This window comes from Natrix helvetica (genome assembly GCF_964273705.1).
Source record: "Natrix helvetica genome assembly, chromosome: 6".
Lineage (NCBI taxonomy): Eukaryota > Metazoa > Chordata > Lepidosauria > Squamata > Natricidae > Natrix > Natrix helvetica.
Genome location: NC_138553.1, coordinates 75,490,862 through 75,517,126, shown reverse-complemented (window position 1 = coordinate 75,517,126; position 26,265 = coordinate 75,490,862). Strand labels below are relative to the sequence as shown.

The 26,265-nt window shown below is 50.3% G+C and overlaps 1 protein-coding gene across 2 annotated transcripts in view; it reads left to right on the top strand.

Moving 5' to 3' along the window:
* The first annotated feature begins 3,550 nt into the window (after window positions 1-3,550).
* Window positions 3,551-26,265, top strand: part of WNT7B (Wnt family member 7B) — a 149,806-nt gene continuing 127,091 nt past the window's right edge. The window contains exon 1 of one of the 2 annotated variants that reach the window (XM_081958020.1): window positions 3,551-4,021. In XM_081958020.1, coding sequence (XP_081814146.1) covers window positions 3,951-4,021 — 71 coding nt within the window. In that variant the 5' untranslated portion in view covers window positions 3,551-3,950. Of the gene's footprint in view, window positions 4,022-22,245; window positions 22,420-26,265 lie in introns of those variants that run through there. The other variant, XM_081958019.1, reaches the window with a different exon arrangement.

Sequence of the window (26,265 nt, the reverse complement as noted above, 5' to 3'; positions counted from 1 at the left end):
GAGTGGGCACTTTGATTGGGTGCAGCTGCCATCTTGATTTTATTTATTATTTCCCCCTCCTGCAGATGCCTCTTCCCCACATATGTGCACAATCATTAATTCCATAGTTCAGAACTGACTAATGGGAAACTATGATTTGTTGTTGTTGTTATTAGTTGCGAAGTCGTGTCCGACCCATCGCAACCCCATGGACAACGTTCCTCCAGGCCTTCCTGTCCTCTACCATCCTACGGAGTCTATTTAAGCCCACGCCTACTGCTTCGGTGACTCCACCCAGCCACCTCCTTCTCTGTCGTCCCCTTCTTCTTTTGCCCTCAATCTTTCCCAGCATGAGGCTCTTCTCCAGTGAGTCCTTCTTTCTCCTTAGATGGCCAAAGTCTTTGAGTTTCCTCTTCAGGATCTGGCTTCCTAAAGAGCAGTCAGGGTTGATCTCCTCTAGGACTGACCGGTTTGATCGCCTTGCAGTCCAAGGGACTCATAGGAGTCTTCTCCAGCACCATAGTTCAAATGCCTCCATTCTTTCGCGCTCCGCCTTCCTTATGGTCCAACTTTCACAGCCATCCATTGCAACTGGGAAAACCAAAGCCTTGACTATACACACTTTTGTTGGCAGGGTGATGTCTCTGCTTTTTAGTATGCTGTCTAAATTTGCCATAGGTTTCCTCCCCAGGAGCAAGCATCTTTTAATTTCTTAGCTGGAGTCACCATCTTTGGTGATCTTGGAGCCCAAGAAAATATAATCTGTCATTACCGCCATTTCTTCCCCGTTTATTTGCCAGGAATTGAGAAGGCTGGATGCCATGATCTTCGTTTTCTTAATGTTGAGTTTCAAGCCAACTTTTGCACTCTCCTTCTTCACCCACATCAGGCGGGTCTTTAGAGTAGCATCATCTGCATATCTGAGGTTGTTGATATTTCTCCCAGCAATCTTAATTCCAATTTTTGAATCATGAAACTGAGATTGCAATCTCATAATTCTAATTTGCGGCACTGCAATGCTATTATTTGATTAGAATAACGATGAGGATTCACAATGTTTGGTCCTTTAATTTATTAAATTGCAATATTCCAGGAAAATCCTTTCAGTGGATTAAAAAAAAAAGCATTTGATTAACCAGGAGAAGGCGTGAAATACTTTTTATTTATTTTTTATTTAAAAGTTTTTTTTATTAAACACACATTAAAACATTGGACACAGTGTAACTGTCCTGGATATGTCTTTGCCATACATACCAGAATATAAAGTTAAATATTATAACCACCATGTTTATTTACAATTGGTCTATTCAGTATTTACAAATATAAGGATATCGTATTTCCATCCATGTTGCTTTGTCTTTGTCTTATACATTTTCACTGTTATGATTTCATACATAATTCTAATCTCCATTCTATACATTTTAGTCATTGCTTATTTTGGGGCTTTCTTTTTTTGTTCCAATCACCGATAAAATTTATCCCACATCTTATAATATTCTGATTCCTCTTTGTTTGTGAGAAACCTTTTTAGAACTAATATTACTTCAGCTGTTGTGGTGGTGGTGGGAAACGCAGTTCTAAAGGCATGCTTTCTAATTCTCCTCACATGCCTCCAAAAAAGGAAGTTGGTTTAGTTACAGGCTTTTAGCTACTGTAAACCACACTGATATTGTTTGCTAAATCATGGTTTGTTGAACAATAAGTTGCTGTTGGAAAAGCTGGATTTCCAAACATATTAACTATGAATCTGGCTTACAACTCATTTGGTTGCAAACCACGATATATGGGTTATTTTGGCCAGCTATAGCTATATAAACCATGGGAGTGCTGTCCTTTCACACACACACAGACACACAAGAGATGCAATTTGGACACAAATATGGAAACGTGGTGCTTTATCCCAGCACAATTTGGACACAAATTTAACTGGCTAGTTATCTCGTGCAATTCTCTATAAATGTATAAAGAAAGACATCCATGCTGCTTAAGAAATAAATGCATTTAATTTATCCACTCCTACCAATTCCCCTCAAATTACGCTTGAACCTTTGGCCACTTACTCATGAGCAAGTCCCATCAGGTTTACTGGTGTGTGTGTGTGTGTGAATGAGTGCAAGAGACAACCAGCCTAAGGCTATGCAAGATTTTGTGAAAATTGGTGGAGCTGCTATCTTTTTGGCAGATAGGGTCCTGTCCCGTCCATTATTTTTATGGTTTCAATTTTTTAAAAATTGAAATTTGTTGCTCCTTTTACTTACTTACTTACTAACTTACTTACTGTATTTGGTTTCTGTGATTTTGACTGTATGTAGAGCCCAGAGCCACTTATGGCGGATGGATATTGTTGTTAGTTGTTAAGTTGTGTCTGACCCATCACAACCCCATGGACAACGTTCCTCCAGGCCTTCCTGTCCTCTACCACCCTCTGGAGTCCATTTAAGCTCACACCGACTGCTTCGGTGACTCCATCCAGCCACCTCATTTATCCTCTGTTGTCCCCTTCTTCTTTTGCCCTCAATCTTTCCCAGCATTAGGCTCTTCTCCAGTAAGTCCTTCCTTCTCATTAGACGGCCAAAGTATTTGAGTTTCCTCTTCAGGATCTGGCCTTCAAAAGAACAGTCAGGGTTGATCTCCTCTAGGACTGACCGGTTTGATTTGGATCGCCTTGCAGTCCAAGGGACTCCCAGGAGTCTTCTCCAGCATCATAGTTCAAAGGCCTCAATTCTTTGGCACTCAGCCTTTCTTATGGTCCAACTTTCACAGCCATCCATTGCAACTGGGAAAACCATAGCCTTGGCTATAGGCACTTTTGTTGGCAGGGTGATGTCTCTGCTTTTTAGTATGCTGTCTAGATTTGCCATAGCTTTCCTCCCCAGGAGCAAGCGTCTTTTAATTTCTTGGCTTTAGTTCCCATCTGCGGTGATCTTGGAGCCCAGGAAAATAAACTCTGTCACTACCTCCATTTCTTCCTCATCTATTTGCCAGGAATTGAGAAGGCCAGATGCCATGATCTTCATTTTCTTAATGTTGACTTTCAAGCCTACTTTTGCACTCTCCTTCTTCACCCACATCAGGAGGCTCTTTAGCTCCACTTTCTGCCCTTAGAGTAGTACGCTGTCTAGATTTGCCATAGCTTTCCTCCCCGGGAGCAAAAGCTGAAGCGGAGTAGCTTCTTGGATGAGGAGTGAGAGGTCTTCCAAGAAAAAACCAGAAATCTAGATATAAATGATATTCTCTCTTTTTTTCCAAACCAAGCGGGTGGGCCTTCTCTTTTTGGCCAAGGGTCCCGGCGCACAGGGGCGGTGGGGGGGGGGCTGCAAAGGAAATTTGGCCCATCTCAAAGGAGGGGGCTGGTTCCCCCACCCCACCCCACCCCCTCTTCTGAGCTGTGGCCCCTTCAGGCCTGGGAAGCCGAACTGCTAGGAGAGCAGTTTTTTCTTTCTTTCACCCAAGCAGGGAAGGGAGCGAGGTGTGTCCGCGGGCGAAGGGTGCGCGAGGCGGGCGCAGGCGGGAGCGCGCGGCGGCGCGGGGACGCGCGCGCGCCAGATCTTCCCTACCTGGAGCTCGCAGGTCGCAAGAGACGCGGCGGCGCGTGTTACCTGCAGGAGTCCCCGTCCTCCTCCTCCTCCTCCCTCCCCACCTCCTCAACTCCAAGCCAGCCCGGCTTTGAAGCTCCAGCAGCCCCCGCCGCCTCGTCTTGCTTGCCCCGAACTTTGAAGGGCTTCTTGGCTCGGCTCGGCTCGGCTCGGGAAGGCAAGGGAGGAGAGGGGAGGAGGTCAGCATGGTTGGCACGGGCCGGCGCTGCTGGAAAGCTGCGGGGCTTCCACTCGGGTCCGCCGGAGAAGCAGCTCCCCAGAGGTTCCCGGCTGGGATTTAATCGGCCGAGGCCGTTTCCTTGGCTCCTGCCTGCACCCCGCAAGTCCCGGCGCGCGATTTCGTGTTATATGGCTCACCCCCCGCCTTCCTAGAACATGCACAGAAACTCCCGCAAGTGGATTTTCTACGTGTTTCTCTGCTTCGGAGTCCTCTACGTCAAATTAGGGTGAGTACCTGGACGGGGCTCTTTGCAAAGCCCGATCGCGTGGATTTCTTTTCTTTTTTTTTTTGAGGGGGGCCAGTTATGCAGAGGAAAGGAAAGGGAATGAATTGGGGCGGGGGGGGGAGAGAAGCCGGGCTTTGGAAAGAGGCGAACGCCCCGGAGTTTCTCCCCCACCCACCGACCCGAGTTTGGTGGGAGAGGGAGGGTCGCCCCCTTGGGGGAAAGGCAGAGTGGGGGGGAGAGAAATGTGCCTGCGGAGGAGATCCACCGAACTTCCCAAAGATTAAGGCTTGCAAATCGATTCTGGGAAAGGAGGGGGAGGCTGCGTTGCGCGCGTTGCGCGCCTTCCTAACCCTGGACGGGATCCTAAAGGCTCCGGTGGCTCTGGAAGCAGCGGCGTTTGCTTTGGATTTGGAAGCAAGGACAGGGAGACACACGCGCGCGCACACGCGCACACACAGCAGAGACTGGGAACGCGCGGCTTCCCAGCCTCCAGGTTTACGCGCGATCCAGCCGCCTGCCTGCCTGCCTGCCTGCCCTTATCGCGCAAGGGCGCCGAGCCTCGCAGCCACGAAGGGCTTCTTCGGAAGAAAAAAGGGGCCGGGGCTCCGATCCCGTAGGACGGACGGATGGACAGGGGGCGGCATCGCGGCTTCCCCGCCGGATCAAGCCGGCGGCGACTCTTCCTTGCGAGAGAAACGCGCTCCGGGAGCGGCTTGCAACTTTGCAAAGGGAGCCCACTCCTCCCTTTTTAGGAAAGGGGGAAGAAGAACCCCCCCCATGGAAATCAACAGCGGCAGGTCTCCTGTTCATCCCCCCCCAACAAAGGGAGGGGCAGAGAGAGAGGGGCATTTATGACATAGCACCCACGGAAGGGGGTCGGTATTTTGGGGGGTGGGTGGGGGGACAGGGGACGGTGCCGGTGGCTGAGCCGATCGTCCGGCTGCAGGTGCGCCCAGAGGAGGGGGGGGGGAGAGATCAGCCCTAGGGTCCTCTGGGCTGCTTTGGGAAATGGGGGGGGTCCCCTACGCCCCTGCGCGCCCCTGCGCGCCCCTTACCCACCCCCGAGCGCCTCCGAATCAACCTGCAGAAGCCGCGGAGGGGAGGAGGAGACGCCCTGCTGGGAAAGGAGGGTGGGCGCCTCTGGCCGAGCTTTTCCTCCCGGCTCCAGACCGAAGGGCGCCCCTAGTTGAGCGATGGCCCTGGGGGTGGGTGGGTGGGGGTCCCCCCGAGATCCTGCCTTGCCCTGAGCGGAGGTCTGCCCCTGTTTTTATTTGCCTCTGGCGCTCGGACCGCCGTTGGCTCCCTCTTCCCCTTCCCCGCGCCCTCGCCAGCTGGCTCGGTGCACTCGCCTGCCCGCCTTAGTTGAATTTCCACATTCCTTTGCGGCAGCCGAGTTCCTACCTGTACAGCTTTCCAGATCCCTTGCTGCCTCTCCTCCTCCAACACCCCCCCTCACTCTCCCCGCAGCTCCCCCCTCTTTTTTTTGGCAGGCTGGGGATTAGGTGGGTGTCCTCCCTCCCCCCCCCGCCTCCCCCCCTCCTGGAGACATCCAGGGACCCTGGTGGGGCTGCAGGGCTGTTAGACAAGGGACGCCCCCCCCCACTCCCTGGCCTAGCTGAAAACTGTGGATAAAATGATAGTAAAAGGTAAAGCTTCCCCTTGCACATATGCGCTAGTCATTCCCGACTCTAGGGGGCGGTGCTCATCTCCATTTCAAAGCCGAAGAGCTAGCGCTGTCCGAAGACGTCTCCGTCTGGTCATGTGGCCGCCATGACTAAACGCTGAAGGCTCAGGGAATTCTGTTACCTTCCCACCAAAGGTGGTTCCTATTTTTCTACTTGCCTTTTTTACGTGCTTTCCAACTGCTAGAAGGTTGGCAGAAGCTGGGACAAGGAATGGGAGCTCACTCCGTTAAGAAGCACTAGGGATTCGAACCACCGACCTTTCTTATCAACAAGCTCAGCGTCTTAGCCACTGAGCCACCGCGTCCCTGATAAAAATGATATTGCCTGCCTTATTCCAACCTTGGTCACCAAGGTGTGTGTGTGTTTTCTGCAGAATAAGGTCAAAAAAGTCAGGATGGCGGGCACCGCGGTGTAACCAAAGCTCAGTCTGTTTTTGATGCATTTCAATCTGGAGGATAATGCCTTGGTCATTTTGTGGCCAACATCTTGAATTTGTGGACTGCCCCCCCTCCTGCGGGAACCCCTGTTTGGCTTGGAAAGCCCCCCACCCCCTAATAATGCCCGTCTAAAACTTCCAGATTGCCAGGTGCCCCCTGCTTCCTTCCCTGTTACCGGAGAATGATGTAGGAGAATAAAAAAAGCAGAGAGATGGAGATACTCAACCCCACACTTTTTCTGCTGGGACTGGCTGGTCATCTTCCTCGGTCCGGAGAGAAACGTGTCCTGGGAATCTCTTTTTTTTTTCTGCGGCATCCACCTGATGCCAACAGTGGCTGCAAAACTCTGGCTTGGGAAAAAGAAAGTAAATTGGCTTGAGGTTTGCTGCCCCTGTTTGCATCCTCAAAAAAAAAAAAAAAAGCCTTTGCCTTATTCTTTGAACCCGGGCAAATTAAGGAAAGCCAGCAAGAGTGGGTACCCTTTGTCTCTTCTTCCCTTCCCCAATTTTGCTCATCTTTGGTAGGTTCTGCAGGATGTGTCGCATTCAGCGGAAAGAAAAAAACCATCAGGGCAGCCCAACTTTGCCAGCTCAGTCTCTTTGAGTGGCCAATTACATAGCAATGGCACTTAGACTTATATGCAAGCAAGTCCTTGACTTACGATCGTAATGAAACCCATTTCTGTTGCTGAGTGAAACATTTTGCCCAACGTTACGGTTTTTCCTTTTCCCCAGTCGTTAAGCGGATCGTTGCAGCTGCTGAGTTTGGAACACGGTTGTTAAGTGAATTTGTCTTTCCCATTGACTTTGCTTATTGGAAGTTTCCCCCAAAAAGGGGGATTGCAGGACCCCGGGACACTTCAACCGTCATAAAATACATGCCAAGCTTCTGAATCTTGATCACATGCTGCAATGGTCATAAGTGTGTAAAATGGTCGTAAGTCCCTTTTTCCGGTGCTGTTGCAACTTTGATCACTATAGGAACTGTTGTAAATTGAGGGCTACCTGTACTGTTTCATAGTGTTTTATAGCCCTTTCTAAGCAGTTTACAGAGTCAGCATATTGTTCCCTGGTAATCTGGGACATCATTGAGCTACTCAGGATCGAACTGCTTGCTGTGGGCAGAGTTCGCCTGCAATACTGCATTCTAACCACTGCGCCACCATGGCTCTTGGTGATGCCCTTAATTCTGCTTCCATTGCAATAGCATGGTTCTGCTTTAGCCACAACACGTACCCTCCCCAATACCACTTGCATTTTCAGAGGGCAAAACAATCACTAACCACTCATCTTAACATAGATGGGCACTGCTTGGACCACTGCGTTTATCCACCCATCCGGTCGTAAAGAGGCTCTGTGCTCTTTGCCTTTTCACCCAAGCTGATATTCAGACCAGGCTTGTAAATGCAGAGAAGGGATGGAGGACGGTTGTTATTAGTTGCGAAGTTGTATCCAGCCTATTGCAACCACATGGACAACGTTCCTCCAGGCCTTCCTGTCCTCTATCATCCTCTGGAGTCCATTTAAGCTCACGCCTATTGCTTCGGTGACTCCATCCAGCCACCTCCTTCTCTGTTGTTCCTTTCTTCTTTTGCCCTCAATCTTTCCCAGCATGAGGCTCTTCTCCAGTGAGTCCTTCCTTCTCATTAGGGGGCCAAAGTATTTGAGTTTCCTCTTCAAGATCTGGCCTTCTAAAGAGCAATCAGGGTTGATCTCCTCCAGGACTGACGGGTTTGATCGCTTGCGGTCCTAGGATAAAATGGGGGTGGAGGATGGAAAAGGACTCAAAGCTGAGTGAGCTATACCCACAGTGGCATGGAAATATTGGCAACAAGGGCAATTCTCTCCTCAGGGCTGGGAGGACCCGGAGTCAGAATAAAGCTGACAAAATTAAAACAGTTCAAAACACACACACACACACCACAATTCCATTAACACCATGTTAGGAGAAACAACAGAAAGCCTGCAATGCATCCTTTAGAGATAGGGCAAGGTTTCCCAACCTTGGCATAGCTGGCTGGGGAATTCTGGGTGTTGAAGTCCACACTGTTCTGAGCAAGGCTTCCCAAGAGCATGAAGCAAACTCCTTGTCCCGACAAAAAAAATCTTTTATTAATTTACAGTGAATACTGCTCAATCACATCCAGCAAAGGCTTTCAAGGGAGGATTTACAGTCACAGACCTTATCTAGCTTGGAGAGCTGCCAGGCCGATATCTGCAAAACTTGGCAAGGAGTCTCGGAGAGTCACGAACCAATTAAGCAAACTAATTGTCACCTGCAAATTCCATTCCCCCTTCGCTCCTCTTTTATTTCCTCTGAGAGGGGCTGTTCATCATCCACCTGTGGCCTTACTCCCAAGTGGAACTAATGGTCTCCTGCAAACTCCACTCCCCTTTCACTCCTCTTTTATTTCCTCTGAGAGGGGCCATTCATCGTCCACCTGTGGCCTTACTCCCAAGTCGACACCCTGTTCTTTAGCTGTTCCTTTTGTCTGGCAACTCTGCACATGCGCACACTGGGAACAGGCTCCAGCTGTTTGCCTGCCTCACCGAAGTCTGACTCTGAAGGCAGCTGATAACTGGCATACGGCTCTGGCCCTCTCTCTGCCTCCAACACAGAGCCGTCATCAGAGCCTTCCCCAGACTCCAGGACTGGCCCACATTCCTCCCCAAACTCCTCATTGTCCGAATCTGCTACCAGCTCCGCTGGCCGCTGGCGGGCCACAACACATGCGCCTTAATGGTTCAAGATTGGGAAGCGCTGATCTAGTGACAACTGAGACTCTTCTCAATTGAATGTGTCCAAAAGAATGCTAAGCAGATGTTTAAAAGTCAGGCCTGGTGCTTTTTTAAAAAGAGTGCTGAACCCAAGAGACAGACTTAAGTAGTGAGATACGTTATGGACAAATTCACTTGGGAAAGGCAGATGTACATTTTGGAGCTAAAGTACGTGATGATCAGAGAAATAATGCCCACAATGGCCTGCGGTGACCAGTAGAAGCTCAGCAGATTTTAACTGCTTACCGTTCCATCAGCCACATTATCTATGAAGTATTCTAGATTGTGTCTGTCAAATAAGACCATTGATTAATTCTTTTGCAGTATTTGCAGTTTAAGGTAAAGGTAAAGGTTCCCCTCGAACATATGTACTAATTGTTCCTGACTCTAGGGGACAGTGCTCATCTCTGTTTCAAAGCCAAAGAGCCAGGGCTGTCTGAAGACATCTCCGTGGTCGTGTGGCCGGCATGACTCAACGCCAAAGGCGCATGGAACGCTGTTATCTTCCCACCAATGGTGGTCCCTATTTTTCCACTTGCATTCTTAGATGCTTTCGAACTGCTAGGTTGGCAGACGCTGGGATAAGTAATGGGAGCTCACTCTTATGCAGCGCTAGGGATTCAAACCGCCGAACTGCCGATCTTTCTGATCGACAAGCTCAGCATCTGATTTGTAGTTTAGTTCCCTTTAAAAAAACATTTCAGAATGGTTTTTTTAAAAAATTCAATCTCTCCATTACCACTATTGATAAAAGCATGTTGAATAATATTTTTTTAAAATTTAAAATAAAATAGAGCTAAATAATGACACACAAAGAGAGGAACAGCAGGAGTGAAGAATTTTTGATCGAGCACAGCAGCTTTAGCCGGTGATTATAAGTCCAAAACACATTTCTGTGCGCCGCTGAAAAAAGAAAATTAAAATAAAACATTTTGTTACATATAATATTTATCCATTCAAAGGAAGCCTACCTCTCTTTTGCATATTCTTGGAATGTTATATAGATAGTCCTCGACTTGCAACAGTTCCTTTAGTGACCGTGCGAAGTTGCATCGCTGAAAAAAGTGACTTACAGACTTTTTCACATTTACGACCACTGTAGCATTCCCCGAGATCGGGTGATCAAAATTGCTGTTGCTAGAATTGCATTGAAAAAAGTGAGTTACAGTATGACCGATCCTTGTACGTACTTTACTTCCAGCTATTGCAGAGTCCCCGTGGTTCCTTAATCAAAATCTGGGTACTTGGCAACTGCCATCTATTTACAGTACTTGCAACGCTCAAGGGTTATGGAAGGGTGTCCAAACTTGGCAACTTTAAGACTTGTGGACTTCAACTCCCAGAATTCCCCAGCAGCTGGCTGGGGAATTCTGGGAGTTGAAGTCCACAAGTCTTAAAGTTGCCAAGTTTGGACACCCCTGGGTTATGGGATCCCCCTTTATGATTATTCCAGCCAGCTTCTGACAAATTCACGAAGCCAGATTCGTTTCATGACTCTGGGATTCACTTAACAAATCCAACTTCACTTAACATCCATGGCAAAGACAGTTGCATAATTGGGTGTGGCTCAGGGGTGGGCTTCCAAATTTTTAGCAAGGGGTTCTCTGTCCGGGTGTTGGGTGGGCATGACCATGGTGGGCGTGGCCTAGTTGGCCCCTTGCACTGTGGCGGGGGAGGGGCTCTTTGCTCCCCCCCGGCAGGGGAAGGGTTCTAGACGGCATTACTGCCGGTTTGCTCACGCATGCACTGCGCGTGAATGCACAATGCAATGGAAATTGTTCTATGGATGTGCAACTTCAAAAAACGGCGGTGGTAACTGCGACGACTGGGGAACTGGTTCAGGGGGGTGGCCAGCCTGAGTTGCTGCCGGTTCTGTGACCCAGGCTGCTATACCACTACCGGTTCTGCCGAACTGCTCCAAAACGGTCAGAACCCACCTCTGCTCCCCGGGCTCCGGATGCTTCCAACAGGGCAAAAATGGCCTCCCCAGGCTTCAGAGGTTCTCTGGAGAGTTCCAGTAGGCCCATTTTCACCCTCCCCGAGCCTCCACGCGTGTCCTGCACTTACCTGCGTCCAAAATGGGCTGCGTGGGGATTCCTGGGAGGGTTGGGGTGGGCGGGGCCAGTATTATCTCATGGTGGATAAAATCTGCTAGGCTTTAAATCTGCAAGCTCTAAGGAAGCCTTCTTTGCTCCTTGAGTCTTTCCACACAAGCCTATTTCCAGGTCATCTAACCATAGTTGGCTTGTTATATCAGTAGATTTTACACCATTGTAACGGCGAAGGGCTGGTGAAATGAAATAGTATAGAAAGCTAGCATGGAAGAAGATATCGGTTTCCCTATGTATTTGTGGCCTTTGTTGTTGTGGCTCACAGCAGCCAGCGGAGCTGCCAACAGATTCGGACAGTGAGGAGGTTGGGGAGGAACCTGGGCCAGTCCTGGAGTCTGGGGAAGGCTCTGATGAGGGCTCTGTGTTGGAGGCAGAGAGGGGGCCAGGGCCGTATGCCAGTTATCAGCTGCCTTCAGAGACAGACATCAGTGAGGCAGATGAACAGCTGGGGCCTGTTTCCGGTGTGCGCATGCGCAGAGTTGCCAAACAAATGGAACAGCTCAAGAACAGGGGTCGACTTGGGAGTAAGGCCAGATGATGAATGGCCCCTCCAAGAGGAAATAAAAGAGGAGCGAAAGGGGAGTGGAGTTTGCAGGAGACAATTAGTTCGCTTAATTGGCTCGTGATTCTCCGAGACTCCTTGCCAAGTTTTGCAGATATCAGCCTGGCAGCTCTCCAAACCAGATAAGGTCCGTGACTGTAAATCTTCCCTTGAAAGACTTTGCTGGATGTGAATGAGCAGAATTCACAGTCAATTAATGAAAGGGGTTTTTATTGGGACAAGGAGTCTGCTTCATGCTCTTGGGAAGCCTCGGTCAGAACATTTGTCTATCAGTGCAAATGTGGTGGTAAGGCCATGGGGCTTACTTCTGAGAAGGCACTTCTAGTCTTCATCCCTAGGGCAAGGGGCTTATGATTCAGCAGACTTGGCTAACCTTATCTAAGACTAGGAGCTAAGGAGTACTTCAGAAAACCCCAGTCAAAAGACAAACATACATTCCTGAACAAGGCAATATTGTAGATGAAAAATCACCAGGAATTCAGACCCTTGGTAGAAAGGGAGCTTCCAATTCCTTTTCTCCAGATGTGGAAAAAAACAAATCTTGCTTCTAGAAGCATTGCTTTCGGTAGTGAGCCTGCCTAACCATGGTCACCCTGGGATAATTCCAGCACACTCTAAAATTGGTTGGTCAGTTGGCAAAGTTGCAAGTAGATTCCTGAGATTTTGCAACCATTTGTTCATTGTTTTTCCAAATTATTGCCTGGGGGAACTCTGGGGGATAAGCCCACTCTTTTAAAGTCATCAAGTTTGAAAAAAACCCCACTGCATTAGACAAAGATGAAACTCAAAGACTTTGGCCACCTAATGAGAAGGAAGGACTCATTGGAGAAGAGCCTAATGCTGGGAACGATGGAGGGCAAAAGAAGAAGGGGACGGCAGAGAATGGGGTGGCTGGATGGAGTGACAGAAGCAGTCCACGTGAGATTAAATGGACTCCAGAGGATGGAAGTCCATGTGTTCGCAATGAGTTGGACACGACTTCTCAACTAACAACAATCCTATGTTAAGGTTAGCTAGCAGGTTGATTTCAAAAAATTTAGGGTAGAATCAGAAAGAACCTGAAAGTGTATGTACTTAAAGAGCTTGAGTTTAATCTACGTCAGCTTTTCCAACCTTGCCAGCTTTAAGGTGAGTGGATTTCCACTCCCAGAATTCCCCAGCCAGCAAGACACGTTTGAAAGATTCTGAGGTTAAGAAATTCTGGTCTGTATAGGTCTTCCCCTATCTTCTATGAACTGGGATTTTTTTTTTAAATTTATTTTTTTGCTTTCTCTCCTGCTATCTCCTGCATAGATATACTGTAGGTCAAAAAGTATTCAGATCTTCAGTTTGCTTTGAAAAGCTACTTCTCAACATAGCCATGATCTTGTTTCCAAAAATTATTTTGCACTGTGATTTCTCTGTTTGAGACTGTCCCCTCTGATTGGTTAAAATCAGGGGTGAAATTCAGCCGGTTCTGACAGGTTCTGGAAAACCGGTAGCGGAAATTTTGAGTAGTTCATAGAACCAGCAAATACTGCCTCTGACTGGCCCCAGAGTGGGGTGGGAATGGAGATTTTGCAGTATCCTTCCTCCAGGAATGAGGAGGGAATGGGGATTTTACAGTATCCTTCCCCTGGAGTGGGGAGGGAATGGAGATTTTACAGTATCCTTCCCCTGGAGTGTGGAGGGAATGGGGATTTTACAGTATCCTTCCCCTGGAGTGGGGAGAGAATGGAAATTTTAAAATATCCTTCCTCTGGAGTGGGGAGGGAATGGAGATTTTGCAGTATCCTTCCCCTGGAGTGAGGTGGGAATGGAGATTTTGCAGTATCCTTCCCCTGGATTGGGGTGGGAATGGAGATCTTGCAGTATCCTTCCCCTGGAGTGGGGTGGGAATAGACATTTTGCAGTATCCTTCCCCTGGAGTGGGGATAGAATGGAGATTTTGCAGTATCCTTCCCCTGGAGTGGAGAGGGAATGGAGATTTTGCAATATCCTTCCCCTGGAATGGGGAGAGAATAGAGATTTTAAAACATCCTTCCCCTGGAGTGGAGAGGGAATGGAGATTTTGCAATATTCTTCCTCCAGGAGTATGGAGGGAATGGAGATGTTATAGTATCCTTCCCCTGGAGTGGGGAGAGAATGTGGATTTTAAAATATCCTTCCCCTGGAGTGGAGAGGGAATGGAGATTTTATAGTATCCTTCCCCTGGAGTGGGGAGAGAATGTGGATTTTAAAATATCCTTCCCCTGGAGTGGAGAGGGAATGAAGATTTTGCAATATTCTTCCTCCAGGAGTATGGAGGGAATGGAGATTTTATAGTATCCTTCCCCTGGAGTGGGGAGAGAATGTGGATTTTAAAATATCCTTCCCCTGAAGTGGGGAGGGAATGGAGATTTTTGCAATACCCTTCCCCTGGAGTGGGGAGGGAATGGGGATTTTGCAGTATCCTTCTCCTGTCATGCCCACCAAGCCACGCCCACGGAACAGGTAGTAAAAAAATTGGATTTCACCACTGGTTAAAATCCAACTTTGAAAAACAAATAAACAAAGAAATCTATGATGAAATGTATGCCCACCTTTTTCTGAACCATTGTCAGGGATGTCTTGGGGGGGACGGGACGTTGAAAAAAAATCAAGAGGGGGGGCACAACTGTGCAATGGAGGCCCTGCCCTTGGATGGATGGCATTCTAGCGTTAAAAAAAGGAGAAGAAACCGAGATTTTAAACTGCTCAACTTCAAAGGAAGAGGGATCTAGTCCGCTCTTGAATTTAGGGGCAGAAAGCAGAACGGGATGCTGGATTCTGCGGATCCTTAAGGAAGCCCTGAGAATTTTAGTCAGTTTAGCTTGGCGTTGTGCGTTGGGAAGCGTTGGGTGTCAATAGAAGGAGTGGGGAAAACATTTCATTTATTTTTGAACGATGCTGCTTGGAAGGACCACAGGAGGGAAACGATCCCTTGCGATCGCTGTAGACGTAGAGGGATCGGCCGCCAAGCACCTCCCGGGCGAATAGGCAAGCGAGCCCCGAACTGGAGCATCTCTTAGGCACCCAGGCGGGATCCTTTTCTTCCCGCGTGGATTCCAGGCTGGTCTCAACCTCCCGCTCGCCCCTTCCCGGGGGCGGCCGCCAGGGAGACAATGAGGCCCGGGATGTTGTCTCTAAACGATTGAGCAGCACGTAAAACAACCAACCAACGGACGAAACATTTAAAAATATCCACTTATAGGGATCGGAATAGTTACTCTTATATTCTCTACGCGCAGTTCTCTTCGCTGCTTGCATGAGTTTCAAGCTACTAATCCATCTGTTCATCCATCTTCGGTCTGTCTGTCTAGCTAGCTTGGGTTTTATAGGCTTAAATTTTAAGTTGTGGGTTTTTAATGGTGTTTTTAGTATTGTAAGCCGCCGGGAGTCATTTGGGAGTAAATTGGGAAGCCATATAAATAAGTAGCCTCCCTCCCTCCCTTCTCCTTCCCTTCCTCTCCTCCCTTCCCTCTTCCCCATCTTTCTCTTCCCTTCCCTCTTCCCCACCTTTCTTCTTCTTCCCTTCCTCTCTTCCCTTTGTCTCCATCTTTCTCCTTCCACTCCTCCCTCCCTCTCCATCTTTCTCCTTCCTTCCTTTTCCTTCCCTTCCTCTCCTCCTTCCCTCCCTCCCCATCTTTCTCCTTCTTTCCTTCCTTCTCTTTCCCTCCCTCTCCTCCCTCCCTCTCCATTTTTCTCCTTCCTTCTCCTTCCTTCTCCTCCCTCCCTATCTTTCTCCTTCTTTCCTTCCTTCTCCTTCCCTTCCTCTCCGCCCTCCTTCCCGATCTTTCTCCTCCCTCTCTTCCTCCCTCCAACCGCTCCCTACAATGTCTTTTCTATCTACATTCTTTTTAGTTGTGATGAGTTGGGAAATGATTGCTCTCCCTCAGCCCAAACCTCCCTCACAGGTTGATTGTCATCATAAGCAAAATCGGGGAAGGGACCCCCGCGTGGAAGGGGTTCACGATCCCGAATCGAACGATGCGATCTCGATCCAATTCAAAGGAGCCAGTGGTTTGCCACTTTTGCCTTTCTCCGGGATGGGTTTTTTCCACTTTGCCTGCCCCTCCACCCTCGGGATCTCCTGGTGGCCTCCCACCCAGTTTGGCTTCTCAAGGAGCCGACACTCGTTCTTTCCCCGCTGGAAATCGAAGGAGCCCAGCTCAACCCCGCGCTTTCGCGATATCAGAAATGCCATCAGGTGGGAAACGACGCAAGTCAAATATAGGCGCAGCCCTGGAAGTCGGCAAGAAGAAGGGAGGGGGGTCCTTGCGGAGGGGGGTTGGTCCCTGGCAGATGGCGGGGTCGCTCTATCTACCAAAGACGGTCAGCTGCTGGGAGTCGACCCCCCTCGGAATCCCAGCTTCGGAGGAGCGCTTGTTCTTCCTACGGAAAAAGAAGGGAATCCGAAGCGCGTCTACTGGGAAGAAAGCATTGCGCTGGATCCACAGGCTGCGCCAAGCCACGATGGCCGTCAGCCCCTCCCTGCTCACGAAGCGTGAGAGCAAGGTTTCCCGTGCCGGGTCAGTCAAGGAGCGTCCGGCAGCCAAAGTCAAACCCCCAAGCTGCTTTATCGCAATGTTTGGGGCCAGCCAGCTAATTGACCAGGCTCCGGTCCATTATCTCCTTACTCGTAAGTCAAACGGGGCTCCGTGGGGTTTCTGCAACTCCAGAAGGCCCCATCCCTGTTGGCGTGGGAAGGGCATGCGAGAACCTCGCTCGCTTGCTCCCTTAGCTAAGTCCCGGCCGCATCGTTCCCACGCACCTCCATAACTGTCTGGTTTGGCTCTGCAACCCAACAAGACAGACACAGACTTCAGAGGATAATTAGAACTGCAGAAAAAACAATTGCTACCAACCTGCCTTCCATTGAGGACCTGTACGCTGCAGGAGTCAAAAAGAAGGCCGTGAAAATATTTACAGACCCCTCGCATCCTAGACGTAAATTGTTTCTACTCCTACCCTCAAAACGATGCTATAGGGTATTGCACATCAGAAGAACTAAGACACAAGGACAGTTTTTCCCCCAACGCCATCACTCTGCTAAAGAAATAATTCCCTCCCCACTGTCAAACTATTCACTAAGGCTGCATTACTATCACTATTAGTCTTCTCATCGTTCCTATCACCCATCTCCTCCCACTTATGACTGCATGACTGTAACTTTGTTGCTTGAATCCTTACGATTTATATGATTGTTTCCTAGTATGATCTTATTGCTTATTTGTACCCTATGAATATTATTAAGTGTTGTACCTTATGATTCGTGATGAATGTATCTTTTCTTTTATGTACACTGAGAGCTTATGCACCAAAGACAAATTCCTTGTGTGTCCAATCACACTTGGCCAATAAAGAATTAATTCTTTCTTTCTTTCTTTCTTTCTTTCTTTCTTTCTTTCTTTCTTTCTTTCTTTCTTTCTTTCTTTCTTTCTTTCTTTCTTTCCTTCTTCCTTCCTTCCTTCCTTCCTTCCTTCCGACCGACCTATCTATCGATCTATCGATCTATCGATCTATCGATCTATCGATCTATCGATCTATCGATCTATCAATCTATCGATCTATCGATCTATCGATCTATCTATTGGGGTATGTGCTGGACAGGTCCTCTTCTTTGGGTCCAGAGTCTTTGTCTGAGGGCTGCGGCCCCTAAGATCCGTGGTCACGGACCAACAGGCTGCAGCCTTTTTGGCCTGTAGTCACCAACCAGTGATCCGTGGACCACTGGTGGTCCGCGAGAAAATGTTGGTGATCCGCAGAAAAATGATTTACATTTTTAAAATATTGCACTGAATACTATTTATCTTTTTTAAAAATCATATTAGTGGTTTGCGGGATTTAAAATTATGAATTTAGTGGTCCCTGAGGTCCGAAAGGTTGGTGACCCCTGTTCTGGGCTTCGCGCACAGCCCGTCCGGAGATCGTCAAATCCATTCCCAACTGCTCTTCTTTTTATTACATCCAATTCACCCGCTCCCTGCATTTTACACGTTTGCTGAGGTCGGGGAGATAAGACAGACATTTTTGGCAAATTAGCCAGAGGAGCTGGGCTCTCCCAGCACCAAAGTTAAGGGTCGTGTGAATGGGCGCGAGGCAGAGATTTGCAGGACCATAGGTCCGTTTGGAAAAGGGGGGCAATTGCAAAAAAAAACCCCAACACCCTAGGCTTTCTGGAAGTATGGGCACTGGAGATGCCCGCGGGATGATCCAGGAACCGAAAAAGATGGTCGGTGAATGTGTCGCGGAATTTCGTCTCGTGTACCCCCTTCCCCACGTTACTTTAGGAGAGCATCCGGTTAGATTGACCTCATGCAGTCAGTAAGGATGAATCAAGTAGCTCTCCCCCCCCACCCCAAGAAAGAGAGTCTGCCCGATTTGGGGCGATACAGCTGCATAATTAAGCCCAAAATGGTGTTGGCTGAGGATGATGGGGGAATGCATTCATTCAAGGGGCTCCGGCCTTAAGGGAGACGCCTCATCTTTAATAAGGAATGATTCGGTTTTAATGCGGCTGCGCTCCCTCTTTTTTCCTATATTTTTATCCTTTCCCCTCTATTTCCCCTCTATCTTTCCCCCCTTTTTCCTTATTTTTTCCCTCTATCTTCCCCCTTTTTCCTCTTTTTCCTCTATCCCTTTTCCTCTTTTTCCTTATTTTTCCTCTTTTTCCCTCTATCTTTCCCCTTATTTTTCCTTATTTTTCCTATATTTTTTCCTCTATCTTTCCCTTTTTTCCTTATTTTTCCTCTATCCTTTTTCCTCTTTTTCCTTATTTTTCCTCTATCCTTTTTCCTCTTTTTCCTTATTTTTCCTCTTTTCCCTCTATCTTTCCCCTTCTTTCCCCTTCCTTTTCCTATATTTTTCCTCTATCTTTCCCTCTCTTTTTTCCTTCTTTATTTTTTCCTCTTATCTTTCCTCCTCTTTTCCCCTTATTTTTTGTTCTATTTTCATTTATTTCCCCTCAATTTCTCCTCTATTTTTTCCTCTTTATTTTCTTCTATTTCCCCTTTGCGGTATTTTGAAGGCATTGGCCCCTTTGGACCCTGTGCGTGTGCCCTTCTTCGTGTGAACGAACTTTTCGCTCCTTCCCCAGCCCCGCCACACTCCCACGAAGGAGCCAGCTCACCCGAGGGACTCCGCTCTTCCCAAAATCCCCGGATTCCCCTCTCTTCCTCGCAGAGAAAAAAGCACATCCATAAAACAAAGGGCAACGTTTAGTTGTATTTATTTACAAACCGCCCATCTCACCCAAATGCTTCTGGTCGGCTTACCACATAAATATATTAAAAGTCGATCGAAATCGTGGTGAAAAAATCGCCCGAGCGGTCCTTGAAAGAGGTGGGGGGACCTCATCCCGCACCCCAAACGGTCTGTGCAGGGAACAAACTGAGCCAACTCTTCTTTCCCATTCGAATTTAAACGAAAGAAAAGCGCACAGTTTTTGGCGCGGTTCGTTTACTTGCGAAGCCCGATGTCCCCCTGCAATCTCTTCTGAGGGATCGGCGCGGGAGGGACTGCCGGATAATGCTTCGCTCGGATGCAAAGCCCAGGAAAGACTCGCGTTCCCCGTTCACACGATGCGCAGAGCCGGGCTCTGTTTCCATTAGGGTGCGTTGAACGGAATACCCCGGGCGGACTCAGCCCTCTGGAAGGGCTACCCCCCCCCCCCACATTACACCGCGTAGAATAGATGCGACGTGTATGTAAACCAGCCTTGGCGCTCGTCTGAAGCGCTTTTCCCGTGGGACACTAGAATGGCTTAAAGAGGCTGAGCGGCCGGAATGTATTCATGTGCTCCTGCTTCCTAACTCTCATCCCAACCAAGATTATTAGTTTAGTTTTAGTTTAGTTCACTTTATTGTCATTGCAGCTTGTACAACGAAATTAAATGTGATCTTCAGCGTACAATGGCAGTTCAGGTTGTGGATGTTAAGGAATCGTGTGCAGTCATTAAGCACAACATCAGGTGGTGACTGGTTTCCTCATTGGCTTGACTTATCGGAAGCTGGCAGTGAAGATCACAAGTGGGGGTGACGTGACTGTGGGAAGCTGTGACCATTGTAACTATGTGCCAGGTTGCCAAGTGCCCCAATCATGATCCTGTGACTGTGGCGACACTGCCACAGCCATAACTTCAAGGACTGGCCATAAGTCTTCTTGTTGAGTGCTGTTGTAAGTTCGAATGGTTGCTGAACAAGAGGTCACTAAGTGAGGACTACCTGTATAGTCAAAAGCCCTCCCCTGTCTTAGCTCTCAGTAACCGTGCGATTTAGGAAGAGGCCAATGCGGTGGTTTTTCACTCACTCAGTTGTGTGAACGCGGCCAGGTTTCTTAATTGAGAACTAAACCGGGGATGCTTTGGGAAGATACGCTCAATCTTCCCAACGCATCTCCCGGTCCGGGACCTGGATCTACATTTCCCCTCCCTTAGGTTGGGGGTCATTTACAGAAATAGTCCAGATCGCCCAATCCTTTCTCTGCTCCAAGCATTGGCTTGTGGGAAGAGAGTCCGGAGAAGTTGCTGTGGCTGCTTGCAGGGCGAGGACTTTTAACACCCGGGTGCGGTGTGAACCCGGGGTAGAAGGATGATTTGATCCAAATTTTCCCCGCCAGGCGTTCTTTCTCTACAGTGGCCCAATTCCAAAGTCCAGCTGTCCAAAAAGAAGAAAGGAGGGAGCAATTTTTTTTGGCACGTGTGGATGGCTGAAGGAGGCGCTTTCTGGGCCCGCTAGTCTGCCATGCTGCTTGGGGATGATGGGGATGGGGAAGTTGAGGATTTGCACTGTCACCGGGAGAGCTGATGCCTGACTCCAGTTAAGCTACTGGTGGAAAGAGGGCATTCCCTTCTCCACTTAGCATTCGTTGTTTGTTTGTTTTTTGAATGACCCTGGAGGGGTCATTTTGCTCGAAAAAGAACTTCCCCCATCATTTGACGGAAAAGATCCTGGGAAAGGACGTTCGGGCGCGCCTCACCTGCGCCAGGTAGACCCAGTCCTGTCAACATCGCCTGGCAGAGGCGGCGCTTGCGACGAGGGGGGAAGGGGGAGTAGCTGTAACCGGTGTCTTTGATCTGTTGTGATCTGATGGGGAGATGTGCAGGTCTCCCCCCCCCCCCCGGGGCGATTCTCTCGCCCTTCCCCACCGAAATCCCGGAATACGTTGCTGAATTTTGCTGAATGTCAACCTAGCAACGCTAATAATAACCGGTTCCTCTTTTTCCCACGGAAGGCTCTTCTTCCCCTCGGTAACCCAGGGGAGACATGATAGCAGTGTTCCAATATTTGAGGGGCTGCCACAGAGAGGAAGGGGGTCAAACTATTTTCCAAGGCATCCAAAGCCCAGACAAGGAATAATGGATGGAAACTGATCAAGGAGAGATTCAACTTAGAAATAAGGAGGAACTTTCTGTCCGTGAGAACAATCAACCAATGGAACAGAGGTTGCCTTCAGAAGTTGTGGGAGCTTCATCACTGGAAGCTTTCAAGAAGAGATTGGACTGGCACCTGTCAGAAATGGTGTAGGGTCTCCTCCTTGAGAGGGGGGGTTTGGACTAGATGACCTCTAAGGTCCCTTCCAACTCTGTTAATCTGTGGATCTCTTATTAACTTTTGGGTCCCTGCTTAAAACTTTTTGGAATGAATTAGAAAATCTGAAAGGAACCTCATTTGGTGGCAGTGTTTCCACTTATATGGAAAGTAAGGAAAATGAGTTTGATGTTAATCTGTTAACCCCGGTTCACCTCGGTTTAGGATTCTGTTCCGGGACTCAGCCGCTGCCCGTTTGGGTCCGAGACACCCGGAGGAGCGGGGAGGGGGGGGCTACGTCGGGCGCAAGATATTAACAGCCATCCATCCATCCATCCAGAAGTGGCCCGTCTTTATTTAAGTCATTGTTTCTCAACCTTGGCAGCTTGAAGATGGGTGGACTTTGAAGTCCACCCATCTACAGGATTCCAAGGTTGAGAAACAATGACTTAGATGGAGGTTGCTTCCTGCGTGGGATCACGGTTGATAGGGAGGGGGAGAAATCCACACGCGCGCCCTGAAACACGAGAAACCGCACCCGGGTTACCTCGTAGGATATTCTCCACGTTGTGGAAAAGTTTGGTTAGGAGTTGAGGAGTTTGCCCGGGTCGGTTTGTTCGTTTGCAGGACTGGCTCTGCCCCTTCCCTACATTTTTTAGGGTTCGGAAGCAAAAACTGGGGGGCTGGGGGGGACACCCAACCAGGGGGGGAACACCCTCCCAAATCGGGCGTGTTTTTCCCTCCACTCCACAGGGCTCCTCCGCAGGGTCAGCTGCCCCCCCCCTCTCCCGCGCGACCCTTTGCTCGCCTCCGGCCGACGCTGGGATGGGGGTGGGGGGGGGCGCCTCGCCCAATGACAGCCGCGTCCCGGAGAGCACAGGCGAGCGGCGTGGGCGCGCTCGGGCTCGCGCCGCCCTCTGCCCTCCGATGCTTCGGGGCGCCCCTCCGCCAGGGAGAAGCCAGGCAGCCTCCAGTCCAGCCCCGGCTGCCAGATGCCGCAGGCGGCGGCGGGGGCCCGGCAGCTCCCGGCCAGGCCCTAGAGGCGGCCCCGCCAGCCGACCTGCCTGCCTGCCTGCCTGTCAGCGCGTTGCGCCGTTGCTCCTCGCCCGCCTTCCCGGAGGAAGAGGAGGAGGAGGAGGAGGACCGGAGCCCGCCGGCGGGGCGCCCCGGCCCGAGGAAGACTCCGCCGGCACCCGGCCGCCCCACCATGCTCCTGCTGTCCCCTCGCCGCCGCCGCCGCCTCTTCCTCGCCGTCTATTACCCGCAGCTCTTCCTCATCCTGACCAGCGGCAGCTACTTGTGAGTCGGAGGCGCGCCTGCCCAGGGAGGGGGGGGGATATGGGGAATTGGGGGGGGGGGGGAAACTGGAGCAGCCGCTTAATCCGGATCAGGCGGCGAGGGAGCCTGCAGGCAGGTGGACTGGGGTCCCCCCCTTCCAGAGGGCTGCAGCGGAAGCGGCGTTCGGCGGTGTGTGCTTTCCCTGTTCCCGGTGCTCCGATGCCCACCGTCCCCCAGCCTGTGGCGCAGAGAGGGGCAAAGTCAGGGGTCTTTGCCCGGCAGGTGCCCCTCCGAGCGGAGGCAGCGGGTGTGGGGTCCTTAAAGCAGGGCCGCATTATGGGCCCCTGGGCAAAGCAGTACACTAGGGGCCCCTAAGACAACTACTCAGCAGGAATAAAAATGCCAATGGCCGATTAAAATTAAACGTACCTTTATTTTATGAGCACTTCCAACATGTCACCCAACTCTTTTCATTCTAAATTGTTCTCTAATTGTAGGTGCATGTGGTGTAGAGTCTCCTGCTTGAGGTGGGGGGGGGGGTTGGACTAGATGACCTAGAAGGTCCCTTCCAACTCTGTTAAACAAAATCGGTGCTGAAACATTAAGCACAGGCGGTTGCAGCAACAACTAATCAACATGATAAACATTTGAACAATACACAGATGATTATGGGGGCCCAATGCTCGTGGGGCCAAAGGGCAAGTGCCCACAGGCCCATGCCTTAAGACAGCCCTGCCTTGAAGTCCTTTGCGTGGACCCTGGACTCGCCTGCCGTCCCTCACCGCCAGTAGGAGCGGGCAGGGGTGGGTGGGTTTCGGGCATCGGGGACAGGGCCGACCGGCTCCTCGCCTCTGCTAGCCCTGGGCCGGCGCTGCCCGTGTGGGCAGGTGGAGGTTGGCTTGGCCTCGGCCCGCGGGAGCCTCCGGGGTCGAGCCGGGGGACCCCTCTGGAAAGAGGGGGGGAGCTCCGGGGTTGAGACCGGCCAGGGGTTCCCTTGGGGGGGGAGTAAATGCGGGACAATGTTTCCCACGCGCGTTTCAAGTGACCCACAATCCGGTTCTTGCTCCAGTCCATTTGACTGGGTTCGCGCAAGATTAGGGTTCGCGGGGAGGCGAAACCGTGGGGTGTGTGGGGGGTTCCCCTCTTGAGCAGGTGGCTCGGATGGATCGGATCCTGGCCCTGCGGGTTTGTCGTCGTGTGAACGGAACCAGGGGAAAACGTGGAGCGGCGCGAATCGGCTTGGAAGCCGTGGGGTGGGAGTGGGGGCGGCGGCGGTCTGGCCGGGCGCGAAACGCCCGCGAACCCCCCACGCGGGACGGCCTCCGCCAGATTCCCCCCCCCTCGAGCGAACCGAGGCTGAAGATGCGCGCAGCCTCCGCCTGGGGATTTCGCGACCGCGGCGGGTTTCGCGAAACTTCATTCGCCGGCTGAGGTTTCGCTGCGAAACCTGGACCGCTCTCTTCTCCCTCGCTTTCTCCACCTCGCGTATTTCTCAGCCCGGCCTTTTGTCCCCTCCTCCGTCCTAATGAAACGCATATGCCTCTCGAACAGGAGCTGGCTTCGCCAGTCCCGCGCCGGGTTCGCGCCGGGTAGCGAGATTCCCTGCAACCGGCGCGGTGAACGGTGCCAGAGCTGCTCCCAACGCCCTGCTCTTCCCCAGCGGTGGTGGTGAGGGGCTTCTTGTAGGAATGGGATGGGGGGGTCATTAAATTAATCTGGAAAGGAACCCTTCTCACCCCCCCTCCCCAAAGATAACCCTGCCCGTATTTTGTTGGGGGGGGGGGAACCTGGAGGAAATTGCTATCCTTCCCCAGTTTCCCCGGCTATAAATAGCGAGCTTAGTCTTGAAACAAAAGTTTTCTCCACCGCAGGCCAGATGCTGGCGGTTTTCCTTGCAGTGTGACATAATTATAAGGTCCAGAGGCAAAAAAGCTATAGAAGTAGAATAATAATAATCCCAAAGCAGCTTTTATTTCGAGCAAATTTCGGGCTGGGGGTGGGGGGATTGGGTCTAGAGCCCGGGTATTTCTGGAGCGCCATCAATTGGTGGTGGGCAGATTAATCTCTGCCCCACCTCTTCCACCCCGATCCCCTTTTTGGGACCTGGCGCTGACCCTAATAGCGTGGCAAGAGGTGAAGTCCTAACCTAACCCCAAAAGATGCATTTGCATTTTGTATTTATTTCTGTATTGATTAGTTTGTCAAACATGTACAAGAAAGGCAGATAGAAATATAAACATGGGTATGAACGAAAGAAGTGAATAGAAATAGACGGGGACAGTAGGACAGGGATATTCGGCACGCTGGTGCGCTTATGCATGCCCCCTTTACGGACCTCTTAGGAACGGTAGATGCTCTTGTCCTGACCCCTTGCAAGGAGGGCAAGGAGGCACCTCTTGCTCCAGGGAGGTGGACTCAGGGAGCAGCTGCTGCTTTCAGGTCGAAGGTTAAGCTCCTGGTGTGTGTGTGTGTTCCATATCCACCTTGGAAGACTTATCAACCACTTGGGTACTTTTCTTAGCAATGATCAGAAAGGAAAGTCTTTGGTGTCCCAGCTGAGCCAACCGTACTGGAATTCCCTACTCCAGGGATGGCAAACCTTTTTGTCCTTGCGTGCAGAAAGCGTGAGTGCTCGTGGGCGCATGCTAGCACACGTAAGGGTGCCCACACCCATAATGCAGGGCGCCCCGCCACCCCTGCACATGACTGCACAACCCCCATGATGCCCCACCCCACTGCACATCTGCATGACACTCTCCCCCGCTCACGGCCCACTTTGGGCCCAGCAGGCCTCCCTGAAGCCTCCCAGTACCAAAAACAAGGTACTGGGGGGAACACTACACCCCATGCTCCTCCTGCCTCCTGCGCATGCACACACGCCTCCCTGCCCGCCCCCCATGCATGCACTCGCATCTCCCTCCTGTGCGGTAGAGACCCAAAAATCAGGTGGCTGGCGGGAGGTGTGCACATATGCGCGGTGGAGCTGAGCTGGGTGATGGCTCATGTGCCCTCCGAGAGGGCTCCACCTGCCATAGGCTCACTGTCACAGCCCTCCTCTGTCCCTGCTTAGTTTTTTTCAAGGTCAGGCATATTCAGCTGGATGCCACCAAGCTGGACATTTGGAGGGTTTTTTGTAAATGCCGAGGCTCTGATTCAACTTTCAAGAGTTGGGGTGGCTGTTGACACGCGGTAATAATGGAAATGAATCCATAAACCTTCCTCCAGTTCAAAGGAGAAAGTTCTAGCAGGACTTTACAAAAGTTTTTTAACAAGGTGGTGACACACACACACACACACACACACACACACACACACACACGGCCACCAAAGTAGCTGATCCCAGATTCCCTTTTGGAGTCTGTGTTAATTTACACATTTAGAAGTATTAATATAGCTCCCACACATCTTGTGAAAAATAGGAGCCAGGTATTTATCAAAGATGTCTGAGAAGAGGATCTCTTTGGGTGACTGGGTCTACTGTTGAACATTTCTTCTAGAGAGTTTTGGTTCCTCATAATCAGCCAGAATCCAGTTTCTTCTTACCCAAACCCATTATTCCATGTCCTACAAGTTGAACACCCCCCCCCCCCGTTGTGTGTGTGTGTGTGTGTGTGTGTGTGTCTGAAAGAGAGAGACAGAGACAGAGATACACACATGCACAGAGACAGAGAGACAGACAGACAGACAGACAGAGACACAAAGTGATAGAGACACACAGAGAGAGAGGGAGACAGAGACAGACACACACAGACAGAGAGACACATACAGTGATAGATAGAGACACAGAGAGCGAGATACACAGAGAGAGAGAGACAGAGAGACAGAGAGGGACAGAGAGAGAGACACACACAAACAGAGACACACACA